The sequence below is a fragment of the Manis pentadactyla genome, chromosome 7, assembly GCF_030020395.1.
Source record: "Manis pentadactyla isolate mManPen7 chromosome 7, mManPen7.hap1, whole genome shotgun sequence".
In the NCBI taxonomy this organism is placed as follows: domain Eukaryota; kingdom Metazoa; phylum Chordata; class Mammalia; order Pholidota; family Manidae; genus Manis; species Manis pentadactyla.
The window spans coordinates 106,297,378-106,311,454 of record NC_080025.1 but is presented as its reverse complement, the minus strand read 5'-3'; the positions used below and the strand labels follow the sequence as shown (position 1 = coordinate 106,311,454).

The 14,077-nt window shown below is 40.9% G+C and overlaps 1 protein-coding gene across 2 annotated transcripts in view; it reads right to left on the bottom strand.

Moving 5' to 3' along the window:
• BMPER (BMP binding endothelial regulator) overlaps positions 1–14,077 on the bottom strand; it is a 248,989-nt gene that overhangs the window by 187,659 nt on the left and 47,253 nt on the right. For both annotated transcript variants that reach the window (XM_036897495.2, XM_036897497.2), the window contains exons 4-5: positions 7,037–7,119; positions 3,579–3,669 (exon numbers count right to left, since the gene is read on the bottom strand). In XM_036897495.2, the coding sequence (XP_036753390.2) occupies positions 3,579–3,669; positions 7,037–7,119 (174 nt within the window). The remainder of the gene's footprint in view (positions 1–3,578; positions 3,670–7,036; positions 7,120–14,077) is intronic.

Here is a 14,077-nt window from a genome sequence, read left to right as displayed (position 1 = left end):
CCGTGACCACTGTGACCACCGCCAGGAGAACCAGCACCCCCAGAGGGGCCAGAGAGACTAAGGGAAGGCCAAGAGAGAGAGAAGCCAGCGATGAGAGAGATAGCTAATGACACACAGGAGTGCCACTCGGTGAGTTTGCCCAGCCTCATCCAGGCCCTTTACAGCCCTGATCTCACTCCATCTTCCCAGGGAGCCTCAAAGTGGGGACTCATCCCTGTGCTCACAGATGAGGAAAACATGGCCCAGAGAAAGGAAGCAACTCACCCAGCCGGCAGGTGGCAGGGCTGGGATTCGAACTCAGCCCTCACCTCCCGGGCCACACCAGGCAGACAGGCGCCAAGGCAAGAGGGGCAAAGGCAGGACAGGAGGCACTGCACACATATTCAGCCTCACCCTCTGTGCTGTTAAAGGGGCTGTGGCCCCACCAAGTTTGACTAAAAATAGGACCAAAAGCCTAGGAGGTGTCTCCTAGTCAGAAAGACCTCAGGACACTTCAGAGATCTGAGAAATGACCTGCAGCACAGGCTGGTCAGTAACCCCCTGTCATGCGGGCCATGCAAAGACTGTCAGCTAATGGCAAAGGCACTTTCCTGAGGACTGTCCTTACGAGGTATTGCGCCAGAACAACTGAGGCCCCTTCGCATGGGTACACAGTGCTGGAAGCAGCACTACCAGTGGCCAAAACCCAGCAAAGGGGTTCCTGTGAAAGGCTGGCTCAGGCCCCTGGGGAAGTGTTCAAGGCTCCCAACCAAAGTCGTCTCAGCAGAACTGTCCAACCTCTGGAAGCAGCTGGTTCCTGATGGGGCAATGAATATTACCTACCACCACCCAATCTGGCTGCTGGACCTATTCATTTAAAGCTAGATATGGAGACTGACAGACGTGCAGAGGAATGCTACTGACTCTGAAGCTGAGGATCTGAGCCATACTGTGCTTTTAAAGTCTTTTTGATATCCATACCCAGAACTAGCAATCAACTACCTCCTTGCTGTGCCCACTTCAGTACAGAAAAGTCTGTAGGCTAGGGTCCCTGCCAGCAGCTGTATCTCAGCATTGTTAATAATGGCAGGTGCCCAGATGTCTCTTTTCAATAGACATTTCCAACAAAGGGTCTTCATTTCTTTCATGTTTGCACCACTGGTTCTACCATATAGATTGACAGGCAGATGAACCACGACAATCTACATTTAACAATTTAAGTAAGGAAATTTTAAATGGAAATTCTATGCCAACTGTTCCATCACAACCTACCATCCTTGAGCAAACAGTCAGACAAAAAGGAAGGAGCAGACAAGTAAGAATGCCCTGAAGTCAGTTTCAGGAAGAAACTGCCCACAGACCCTACATGTTTGTCATTATGCAGAATACTATTTCATGATCAATGACAGATGCCAGTCCTCCTGAATTACCAAGGAGAATGCCCCAAGGCTTCCCAGGACTGTCCCCAGCTAAACTTGGCTGAGTCCTCCCTCCCAAGACAAAGGATAATGCATTCTGGATGTGGCCTCTTCCAAGTCTTCTAATTTGCATCCCAAAGGTTGGCCTTTGAAATGAAAGAGAGGGAGCCAAGTGGATTCTTGACCCCATAACCAAGGTCATAGAGCTTGTCCAGGTGACACTGGCATGCTAACTTTTAAAGATTTGCTTCCCAGGGCATCTGGACCCACACAGAACAATTATGGTGTGGTGGGTGGTAAGAGGTAGCCTAGAATGGAGGCCAGGAAGGATAACAGGCCCCAACTCCACCTTTGGCCCTTACTCACTCCTGGCCCTCGAGCAGCTACCTGTTCTCACTAGGTCTGTTGATCCCGTGTGACCTGCGGAAAGGACCTCACCCCTCACTGGATGGTTGTGAGAAGTCAGCCCTGCAATACGTGCAGTCACGGAGCTCAGCCTTTCCTTCCTGGGAACTCAACCAGACACAAAGTGAAAGAAGCAATTGCACAAATATGATAACCTCCACTGCTGAAACAAATTCACTCTGCTGTTTGTATACCCACCACTTTTAAAGGCAACCTAAAAATATGACTGTTTCCTAAGTGAGGAGGATGTTACATCAGCTGGGTTGATTCTGTATCAATAAAGTAATAGTCTACTCAACACAACTGAACTCATATTTAAGAGCTGTGATGATTTTTTAATCTATATGACATATAAAATTTGCTCCATTATCAATCTTAGGCTTGGCAGTGAAAAGAAATTATCTGGGAGGCCTGGGTCCTGCCCCCAGAGATTCTGATGGAATTCATCTGGGATGCAGCCTGGGCATTGAGGCTTATTTTAAGCTTCCCAAGTGATTTTAATGTGCAGTCTGGAGAACTACTGATCTGAGTAAAGATCCTTTAGGCATTGAAGAGTATGGATATGTGAAACAAAGCTTTTAATGCATTCAAGCAAAAAATGCACTCAAGCAAACTATGCTTGGTAGATACACAATAATGAGACTATGGAAAGAATTATTTTACTTTGAACCAGTTTTCGGCCTTCACGTAAGCTCATCCAATAATACAGGCTTCCCAGAAATCCCAGCATGAAAAGGAGGTTTGGCTCAATCCCACTCCCAGTGTCCAAAGAAAGACTGTCCAGGGAACTCAGGAAGGTTAGAGGAACTGGAGAACAACTATCTTTATTGTCATTTAAAGATGGCAAAGACCCAACTCTGGAAAGGACTCAGGTCTGGGTGCATTTCAGACTGTATGGAAGGGAATGGCAGGTGCCTGAAAAGGGAACAGGGACTCATCTTTCCAGAACATCCCTTGGGTTGCCTTAGCCATTTCCCAGAAAGGTTCAAAGAACAGAGGGCCCTTTGGAGATGAACCTCAAAAGCAAAGAGTAGCAGTTGTGGGTATCACCTCCAGGAAGGAAAAGCACTCAGAATACATCTGTTTAAGAGTATGGGCCAGGGGCTTAAGGGATCAGGAAAAAAACCTCTCACCTCAAAATTCCTCAGCTCATACCTAAGAGTAAGAAAAGATGTGGGAGGCCTTTGTAATCCTGTTCAGAAAAGTAAGAGGAAATACTCCAGCCACTGGAAAGGAAAGATGCCTTTGCTTCAGCAAGGCAGTGGGGCCCTCTAAAAAGACAGTGGGTCCAACTTGTTGCACCACACTGAAAAGTGAGACCAGCAAAACACTAAGATAAATTCACTCTGGGACAGTGCTCTCAGTTTTCAAAAAACATCTGGTCACCTCATCACCAAGGCCAGCTCTAGCCAAGGTATTGCAATATGAAGCAGTGAAAAGATTTCTGGAAGCAAGGGAAAGCCACAGCCTTTCCTTCCAAAATAAGCGTTACCTGCAGCCCCATAGAGTGGAAAGCAGGCCTCCCGAGCCTGGAGCCTCCACATGCCAAGACCTACAGCACATTGCATTCATCCTGGGCACACCAGAAAGTCCAACCGGACATTTCTATGCAAAGGAGTTTGTTCTCTAAACCCATCACATACACAGATGTAAAGTGACAAAAATTCCAGTCAGGAGCAGGGAAAATCATGCAGTCTTGAAAGAGCTCAGAGGGATGTCAACAGTCCTGTACTGCACCAGGAGGCCTTGCAGCCTTCCCCTTGCTGAGAGTGTTACCTGGACACACAGGGCAGCAGGTCCCCAGATGCCTGGAAGGGTTTTTACAATGAGCAACACATCGCACCTCAGACACTGTGACCACGCCTTCCTGAAAAACAATGCCACAAGTCAAATCAGGCCAGAGTTCCCACTGAGGAGTTACACACTTCTGAAAAGTAACAAGGTTAGTATGAGAAAGGTGCAAAGGCAGGGTGCGTGTCAGGTCCAGGGGTGCCTGACACAAAAGAAGTCAGGTCCCCCCAGCTTGCCCATTGATGCTTTTAAGCTCAGAATAAAATCCTGCCACCCATTCTTTACCCTGTCCTTGGTCTCTTTCCTGATTTCTTTGAAATTTAGTACTTAAGACCTTCTTGCTATCGGTCAGTAGCTGTAAGAGCCTAGCTGTTCATTCACAATTGTTTCAAGGTTTTGCGCTTACTGTATGTTCTTTAATTGTTATTACACTTTAAGCAATTACTTAAGAAGCATAAAGTACAAACATAATACCCCAGGCTGGTCTCTGGAGACCTAAATCCTTACCACCCTTCTAGAAATAACCAGATCAGCTCTATAATCTTAGAAATTTCACTCTGCCTCACATAAAGCCTGGCTCTCATGCATCAAATGAAGAGATGAGATAAAACTATTTTAAAATTCATATTACATGTGTCAAAATAGAGACTTCAGGTTTTAATAATGAAATTAAGTGACTCATTTGCAAACTGATCTTGGGACTAATTTTAAAGTCAATTGAATTATTTTTTAGACTAATTTTCAGAGTTGGTCTTTGAAGAATTTTTCTCCATATACTCTACCCATTTTATCAATGGAGTTACTTGTTTGTTTAATTTTGTTTTGAGGAGAGGCAGTAGCACAGGCTTTAAAAAGTGCAACAATTTAACAATGAGATTAACTTTCTTCATCACGTCTGCTACCATATTATCTCTAACAAAGAAGCTTATATCCTAAATGTCTTCATATCTGTCAGGTCTGAGGGTTCCACCACCAGAGGAATTTACTGTAGTCTATATCATATTTGGGAAAGAAAAAGACAACTTTCAAAATAACTCAACATACAACATCAAAAAAGGATTTGTGCTTTAGTTATATAACTGAAGCAGTACAAAAGCTATGGCCCAAGATCAATTTCCCTTTAGTATCTGCAATCCAGATGGAGGATTCAGGTTCATTCCCAGCATGAATTTCCTGTTTGCGATCTTCAGATTTTCCTCTTCCAGTAAGAGAGTAAAAGCAGAAAATCAAGGTAAATTTTTCACCATCAGAACTCCTTTGGTAGGAGGATGTAAGAAAGAAGCTAGAATTCAACTCAAATGGAAATAAACCAGATTATTAGACTAGCCGTTATCTGTCTGGCACGAAGTTGTACCCAGTACATGCAGGCTCCAGTGGAAATGTTTTTAATGGCAGTCTCAAGTATTACTTCTAATCACCCTGACATAGTACCATCCTCATTTTACGGGGGAGGAAAGCAGGCAACCCAGAGAGGGTAAGTAACAAGTTAGGTGAGTAGCAGAGCTCATAGTTTACTTGCTGCACTACACTCTCCCCTCTGTTACTGATTCCATGCTCTGGGAAGAGAAGAGCTTGGAGCCACAGGTTGCAATTGTGTCATTCTAAAGAGGAGCGTCTTAAATGAAGACGGCCAGGAACCAATAAATGGTCCTTGCTGCCTTCATGGATGAGACCTCATCTCTTAAAGAAGGAAGAAAGTAAGCAGGGGTTTGAAGGTGCCAGCTGAGCAGAGGAGCAGCTTTTTATAACTACCTTAACAGAGGTTTGCTTTTATGGCTGTTGAATGAAATGATTTTTTCAACTAGCTAAAAGAGCTTAGGCAAAGTTTTCAAAAAGGAAGAAAATATTCACAGGCAAAGCTCAACTTTGGTAAGCAATGTCCCCAATCTGTGCTCCGTTCTGCAGTTCAGCATTTCCTAACTCCCAGGGCTACTGGTGTTTTAAGGACTTTTCCAGTAATCAATATCCCTGCATCATTCTCACTGGGCTCTGCTGAGTGGCTAATGACCAAAGATGATAGAAATAGGAGTGTCAGTGTTAACAATTGTTAACGGCTTGCGATGTTATTCAGTAAACAAAATATTCCCTCCCAGGCAATACTTTTTGCTTAATTTAAACAAAGTCTTCATCCAAAGACAGCAGAATTCACCACTGGGCCATGCAACTTGAGGACCTTAAGACCTCTGACTATTGTACAAAAATGTTCTACTGCACTCCAAAGGTCATGCACTTGTTTTCTAAAAGTCAGTGTAACCATGGCTTTCAGAGAGCCCCTACCAAAGAGTGGAAATTTCATTAGTCAAGAAGCAGGATGGGGGTGGGATAGTGCAAACTATAGAATGAATGTAGGCTTTTGATGTTATTTAAACTCATTGCTTTCTGTTCCATAAAGCTGACTGAAACCATAAGTCAGAGTAATAATTCAACAAATACGTGTTATTCAATTTATCTGTTATATTTATCTGTTCTACCTACTTCTTATTTTCACAAATAATTTACATTTACCAAATATATAAGCTGAATATGTAACTGAATAAATAACTGAAGAGCGTTCAAATGAACATGTCCACTGTGGGCATATAATAAGAACACGACTACATAAAATTCAGATTTCGATAAACTAAATGTCAGTAGACTTAAGATCAGCAAGAAATATACACTACTATATTAACTGTTATTTCTCCTTTAAATTCAAAGGCATATCCTTGGACATTGAAATGGGGTTGGGGAAAAACGATTTAACATCTCCACATAAAAGAATTTTGAAACTATGTCAAAATTACATGAGCATTTTTTTAACAGTATTTCTTTAGAGATAAGAAGAGGAGTTAGAAAATTTAGATTCTTCATTTTCCCTGTGTTTATTTTGCCATGTTAAGGACCTGTAGTGATTAGAGCCCCATGGAATCAGTGTTGTTTTCAGAATTCAGCAAACACCAGCCACAGTAGACTTCTTAGGAGGGGAACTGGTGGTTCTTAAGGTTACAATGTACTAATTGCTTTGATTTAATACAGTTTATGGATCCGCTCCAGTTCAAAATGTTTCTAAATCAAAGAAGGAAAACATATATCCTCTAACAATACCTCTTTCTACTAACAGGAATTTGTGTTTTGCTCAAAGTTGACTCACAGGAAGACATGACTTTTCCCCAAGGACATATGCATCTTTTCGGAGTTTTTCCAGGCACAATTTAACAAGAGTGAACAACTCCACTGTGTGTTTCTGGAAGCACGTCCTATCCAATATCTGTCCTATACCTGTCTTATTATGGTGAATGTCACAATAAATGTGTATAAGAGTACAGTTGGTCTTTCATTTGTTTCTTATTGCTGTTTTGCCTTTTTTTTTTTTTTTTTGGTTTTGTTCTGTTGACGGAAAGCAGTTTCCAGTGAGCACTTTATGGACTCCTTTTTCACTGAAGAGTAAATTAACTGGGCTTTACCTGGCACTGGTGCAGGACACAGGGTTCTGCTAGACTCTGCCACGTGAAGGAGCTGTTATAGGTATTCTCTTCATAGGTGCAACCTAGACAGGAAACACAGAAGCAGGGAGAAAGGCCAAGAATGAATGTGTGTTCCCTTTGTCCTTGGAGCAAAACAAGTTGTATCTCTAAGCCAGGAAAGGTGATTGCAGGAACCATGATACTCCATGGCTATTTTGCCCACAACACACAATTAACGTTCTAAATATCCATGTGGCTTTCAATTACATTAACTGAAAAGATTAACCTTACATACTATATTTTAAATGGAAAACCATGAATCAATGACCTCCCTAGGTCAAAATGCATATCTTTGTAACTCCATTTATGCCTTGTGAAATAAGAGGAGAACCAGGGCTAAAAACACCACAGTGAAAGGGGATTTTACATTAAGATTAATAAATGAACTCCAAGTTGCTAGGGGTCAAGAGGGAAGTTTAAAACATGGTAGAAAATAAAATCAGAAAATTAAAATATAGGAAATGATTGCAAAATTCTATACCCATCTTAGGCTCTTAATAAGCTACTGTCTTCTCCAGATGAAACCTTCCAAGTCTTGCCTCCCAGCTCTAAAAGCTATAATATCATATTTCACTTTGATTTTACTTATAGATAGTGGAACTAGATTAAGAAAATCTGAAACTATCCATATATGGATTATCACATGTTAATTCACTAGCCAAAACAGAAGTCAAAGGCCAGAGATCCTCAAGAGGAACCAGGCCAGTTCGCTGAAGACCCTGTAGAAAGCGCCAAGGAAATATGTTGCAAAGATCACAGCCTAGATCTTGATTGAATTTTCCAAATAACACCTCCTGTGAATTACACTTACAGGGAAAATGCACCTGGCTATGCCTCTAGTCACTGCATATTAGATTACTAGAAGCCCACCAAGCAAAGGGATTTGTCAATTTTGGTCCAGTTGCTTAGCTCAAAGAACACAGAAGAACACACACATGGGATAATGCAGAAATAAAAAAACTTGCCTCTCCAATAACCTCAATCCACTTTCTTGTTTTTCTTGTTGAACATACAGAGAGGAGATTCACCTCCTTTCCTGAATTATTTTAGATACTGCCATGGTAATTTAAAAAAAAAAACCTGCTTATAATACATACAAACAGAACAATGGATTTCAGAAAATTTCAATAGATGCTTTCATAAACTTAGAACCATGATCCAAATTATGAATGACTGAAAAGAGCTCAGTAATACTCTTCTCTGGTTTGTACAAATCAAATTACTAAAGTACACAGCTGATTGGAAACATATTAGGGAAATGCTTTCACTATATATTTTTTAATTTCCTTTGCATGAAGTGTTACAGCGGTAAAATGTTCAACCACAGGAACCCCTAGCACACTACAAATACTTAACGCCAAACCAAGAATGAATACAGTAAATTTTCAACAATGAAAACCAATATAAAACAATTGGGGCTAGCATAAATCTTACTGAACAAATGCACTTACAATAGACATGCCATGTGCATGTCTGACCCACTAATACAGACGCATTGGGATAATAAATAACTCGTTTCGAGAGATGGAGGCGGGGAAATCAGAGGACCAAATCCATTCATGTTAAGTCCAAGTGGATATTAAATGCCTGCCAAGTCTGCCAGTGGAGTTTCCAAATATGTTATATATTTTCATCCTCTGGATTAAAATAACCAGAAGAAAGGGTGGTTTTATGCTGCTAATAGGGCAGGCAACAAGTCTGCCTTTTTTGCTTTGGAGGAGGAAGTACGCTAAGAAATCTTGGAGTCCTGAGACTATTCCTCAACAATGCCAGGTCATGTGCAAAGGGCCCCCAGGTGTAAGACAGGAGTCTCTGGATTATTCCACTCCATATGGGATAAAAGCTATTGGACTGAGTGGTCCCTAGTGCAGGGGACCCAGCAATGTTTCCTGCTTCAAATAACTGCCGGTTGGAAGGCTGGCTTCTCCACCATAGCTGAGCATGTAAAAGCAAGGTCAAGTGCTTCATGGAGCAGTACTTCATTGCTGAACTGCCCTGTTTATATGTCAGTCTTCCCCACCTGGGTCCATGTAAGATTTTCCCAAAAGTTGGATAAGTCTGAAGGATAGAATAGACTAAAAAAACATCTGCATTATTCTCTTCAAGCAAGTATAATGTATACCTTTCCCTTCTTCCCCGACCCTCTCCAGCATCAGCTCGTTATGGAGACTTCAGATGCCAAGCATTCTAGTAGGCTTCATAGATAAGGGATTCTTATGGATAAGATCACTTTAAAAAGGACATTTTTACTGCTCTTTGGGTTCATGTTCTAAGATAAACATGTTACCATAATGCAAAACACTAACATGAGCTCTATGAAGACTCACATACACATACAATCAAACAGAACCTCATATGTACTCCAGAATTACCTCTTATTTTCTGTAAGGCAAAGTTTATAACAAATTCTTCTTGCTAGCAACTTTATTCTGCTAATAGGGAAGAAGACAGACAATATCTTGTCCCTTTTTTAATTGAAACCCAAAGGAGGAATATACTAAATAGCTCTTATTAGCCAGGGTAGAAAGGCCAAGAAAATTTTCCGTCAGACATCAAGTCAGTGCTTCTCAAATACCTCTAGTGAAAGACCAGTTTGTTTTGTTTTTGTTCTTCTAATCCAATGTGGACTGATACTTTCATAAAATTTGATAAAAATTAATTACTAGAAAAATTAGGTTTAAAAGACCAAGACAAAATATAAGCCCAACTGTTTTATTGTTATATGCATTATATATAACAAGCATAGAATAACTCGGTCAAGTAATAGTAAACACTTCTAATTGTCTACTCTCTACTTCTGTACTTATCTCATTGTAGACTGGTGTTGTACTCTATGGACCACTGGCAACCTGCAGAGCACATTTTGGGTTGCTTCACTGGGGGATGTATCATGCGGTAGGAGAACAACCCAAAGAAACAATCCAAATATTTTAATCCTCAGTATCTAGAACTAGAAGCAAGCTTACAGATAATATACTTTAGCTCCTTCATTTACAGATGAGAAAATTTGCAAAGAAAGATTAAAGTGGCTTGCTCAAAGTTAGCAGGCATTAGATGTGAAATCCCCGCTAGAATTTAGGTCCTCCATGAAATCCACACTTTCACTTCCAGATTTAACTGGTGGTACTATTTTGGAGACTTTTTAATTCATAATATCCTTTGCATTGAAGACTTAATGGCCCAAGAAAAATATCAAGACTGTCCCACATAAAATTAAATGATAGCAGATCCAGGAACTAAATGAGAGAGTGGGTAAGTGGGGCAGGCAGAGGCACAATTACGCAACCAGTGAAGTATTTTTTTCTTTTTTTGTGAAGTATTTTTAAGCAAACTTCTGAAAAGAGAATTTATAAATATTTTTAGTTTTCTTCTGGTGATACAAAGCTTTTTAGATTCCACAAGCTTCAATAAAACCATCCTTACTGCAGAAGAAGGCAGTGCTTATTTTCTGCTAAAATCACCACAGTGTGTTTAAACTCGTGGTTCTCACTCTAGGTCTATTTTGCCTCTCCCTCCCCCCTGCCCCACCCACGTCTCCACCCATTTAAGTAATATTAGGAGACACTGTCAGTTGTCATAACTGAGTGATAAGGGTGCTACAAGCATCGAGTAGGTAGAGACGCAGGATGCTGCTAAACCTGCTACAATGAGCAACTAAGAATCAACCAGCTTGAAATGTCTATTGTGCCAGACTGAAAAACCCTGATCTAAACCATCACACATAGTCCCAAATAGTTCTTTTAAACTAAAATAACACAAAAATAAGCCTCTACTAGCTATGCTTTACTATTGTATGTATTTTGGATTCTTTTAAGTTAAGTATTTTCAGAGTGGGGAAGAATTTCAGACCATTTTTTAAGCATACATGCTCTTGTAGAGAAACTCAGTCTAGCCAACTAGTCAACTTAGAAAACATGCAGCAATGGAAACAGGAAGAACACAAATAAATTGAACCCACAATTAAGCAATAAAACTCATTTTTCCTATTAGTTGTGACCTCTTTCAGCAGCCACAGTATCCCAAGGGAGAGAGAACACCACACATTTTCATCATCCTGTTATTAAAATAGCAGTTAAAAATCATCAGGACCATAAAAAATAGCTCTGGCCTTCTAACGAGCCTCAGCTCCACCTGGTTTCCCCTTTCTAGTCTTAATCCCCATTTTTCATGTTAACATAAACCTTAGAGCAGTGAACTGGGTCTTACTGTTACCAATAACTTAACCCCTGGAACCCAAGGGCCTCACAGTGTGGCCCCCACCTGCCTCTCCAGCACTTGTCCTTCATTCCTAGAACTCCATCTAGGTCCTTAGGATTACACACCTTTCCCTGATCGTTATGAACTTGAATGCTTCTTAAAACAGGTTCAAGTCCTTCAGCCAAGGCGATTGGACTCCCACCTCACCAGCCCACTAGAATGTCACTCTCTCTCTCCCAGGCTGCGGCTGCCTACCAAGTGTCCAATCTAAGATACTTGGTCTTTACCTTGTAGGACTTCTCTGTGGTGGGCTGACCACTCTCCCCTCGGCCACGCTCCGCATACCTTCTAGATGTTCTCATTCCATTCCTTCCACTTCTGCCTCAACTTTGCTGCTGGTTTTTTCCTACCTGGACTATTACAACAGCCTGGCTCACTGTTTTTCCTAACTGGAAGAGGGGCCTTTTCTTCCTGTGCACCTACCAGTCAGGTCTTATTATCTCATTCACACACTTGGACTTTATCAACAACTGGTGGTTCCCAGCCTAACTGAGGTATAGACGGGTATCTATCCCCAACCTTTCTTCTCCAGACCAGTTGGATCAAGGTCTTAAAAATAGAAGCAGAATCTAATGTGCAGCCAGGATTGAAAACCACTGACCATTACTATAAAATTCAAACATCTTAGTTATACAGCTCTCAAGCCTGGCTTTGACTCACCTCTCCATTTTCTTATCTACTGCTCCCAAACTCCCAATGCTGGACAAGCCACATTGAGAATTCCCCCAAAGATGGCCAGAAGATCTCATCCTATTGTTTTGCAATGCTGGTTCCCTCTTGAAAAATCCAGATCTCATCCATTCCCCCCATCTCCATCATCCCCACCATGACATACAGGTCGCCCACGCTCTCCATTGCCTGGATAACCCTGTTTCAAGACTCAACTCAAGGTCAGAACCTCTGGGAAGCCCCTTAGAAACATCCCCACTCAGGGTGTTTCTGTGCACCTTCTCCATGCACACTGGGCCTTTCAAATGTCTGTTTCCAGGCCCCCTACAGGACTTTGTGTAAAGCAGTTACTTAATAAATGTTTAAATCCCCTGGTAATAAATAGTAAGGGCCAACATACAGCTTATTCCTGATAATCATAGAAAAAAAATGTAGAAAGGATGACATTCCCTAGACTTTCTCCTGTTGATAAGTGAACTAGTTAGTTTCACTATTTCACCTCCAAAAACAGCAAAGCTTTCCTGGAACAACTCAAATGTCAGTCTGTCTTTTGTAACACCAGGGTTGAACACAATGAAGGGAAATCCTTGAGCACACCAGCACCTATCGAACCTTAGAAATGAGAAACATATCAACACTTTTCCAATCCCCTCGTCCCATGCCAGCCATGCAAGCCTCATCTTAAGTTAATTTTCAGGAGGGTACCTTTTCTTTCCAAAATCCACTTTGGTCCCCCAAACTACTAGTTTATGCTTGTCTTTGTGGAGGGAAGGACTAGCATGCAAACTGTCATATTTACTTAAGTTAAACCAAACGAGGTCTTTGAAGTCCATTCATGCCACATGGAACAGGGAAGCAGAGCAGACGTGTCTGCCATTCTGTGCTCCTTCCGGGCCACTTGATAGGGTATCTGCACCCCCTGGACTTGGTCAATAAGCCCCAAATTACCCTAGCCCAATACAATTTTTTTAATGAACCACTTTTCGGACACTGTTCTCCAGAAACATATGGAAGTATAATCAAAAGGGATAAACATAAAATCTGACTAGCCATTTGAGGGCTTAAATTGTGTCCTTAGGAGTTCATTTAAAACAGGCTTTTATTACTCTTCAAGGCTGTACCTACCCTGAATCCTGCAGGCAATTTTGCTTATGTTTGGCTAACGGGAATTTTATAGCTAAACCATTTCCTCAATCCCAAAAGAAAGAATCAGGCCTATGAACTGACTTAAAGAACAGTGTGTGCCCCCAGTCACAATATTCTTTATTCATATAGAATAGCTTTTGTTCTGTTTTGTTTTGTTTTCCAATTAGGAATTAAACATAGGATTGAAATTAAATAATAATAGAAGAAGAAATTGGTAGACAGGTACTTCACTTAATTTTTGTGGCTTTATGAATGAAATTCCAAATATGCAGAAATATCAGATGAGTACAGATGACCTACAAATTCACCAGTATAAAGGAACACAAACTCTCCATATGACTTACTTGAATTTCTAATTTGAATGTTTATTGAAGACTGTAAAGTGATGAAATTGTGGCTTACAGAACCAGTCTCATAACTTCCTAGGATTATAATATATACACTAGCTGCCATTGATATTAAGGTAATAAAACAGATTCCATAAGCCACAAATAAGTTAGGCTCCTTTTCAATAAAATATGCTTTCAAACTTTTAATGTCATACAATAAAGGAAATATGTATTACATTAAAGGAGAAAAATGCTTGTAACAACTTTTTTATCTGAATCACATCACCCAGCATTCTTGCATTTGCTCTTACCATAAACAGTTCTAAATATGATTCTGGGTGAATCAGAACTGTAGCATCCCTTCTACCCTCAGCACCCCATTGTCAAATAGCCAACATCCCCTGCTTCTCAGCAGGCAAAGGAGAAAGAACTAGGTCAAGCTCATACTGAACAAAAATGGAAAAGAAAGAAAAACTGGAAAGATGATCCTGTGAAGTAATAAGACTGGTTTTCTAATGTGGGCAGAAAAATGTCACTGGAGATCATTTCAAAAGATAAGTTCCAAAAAACATTTTCAGAA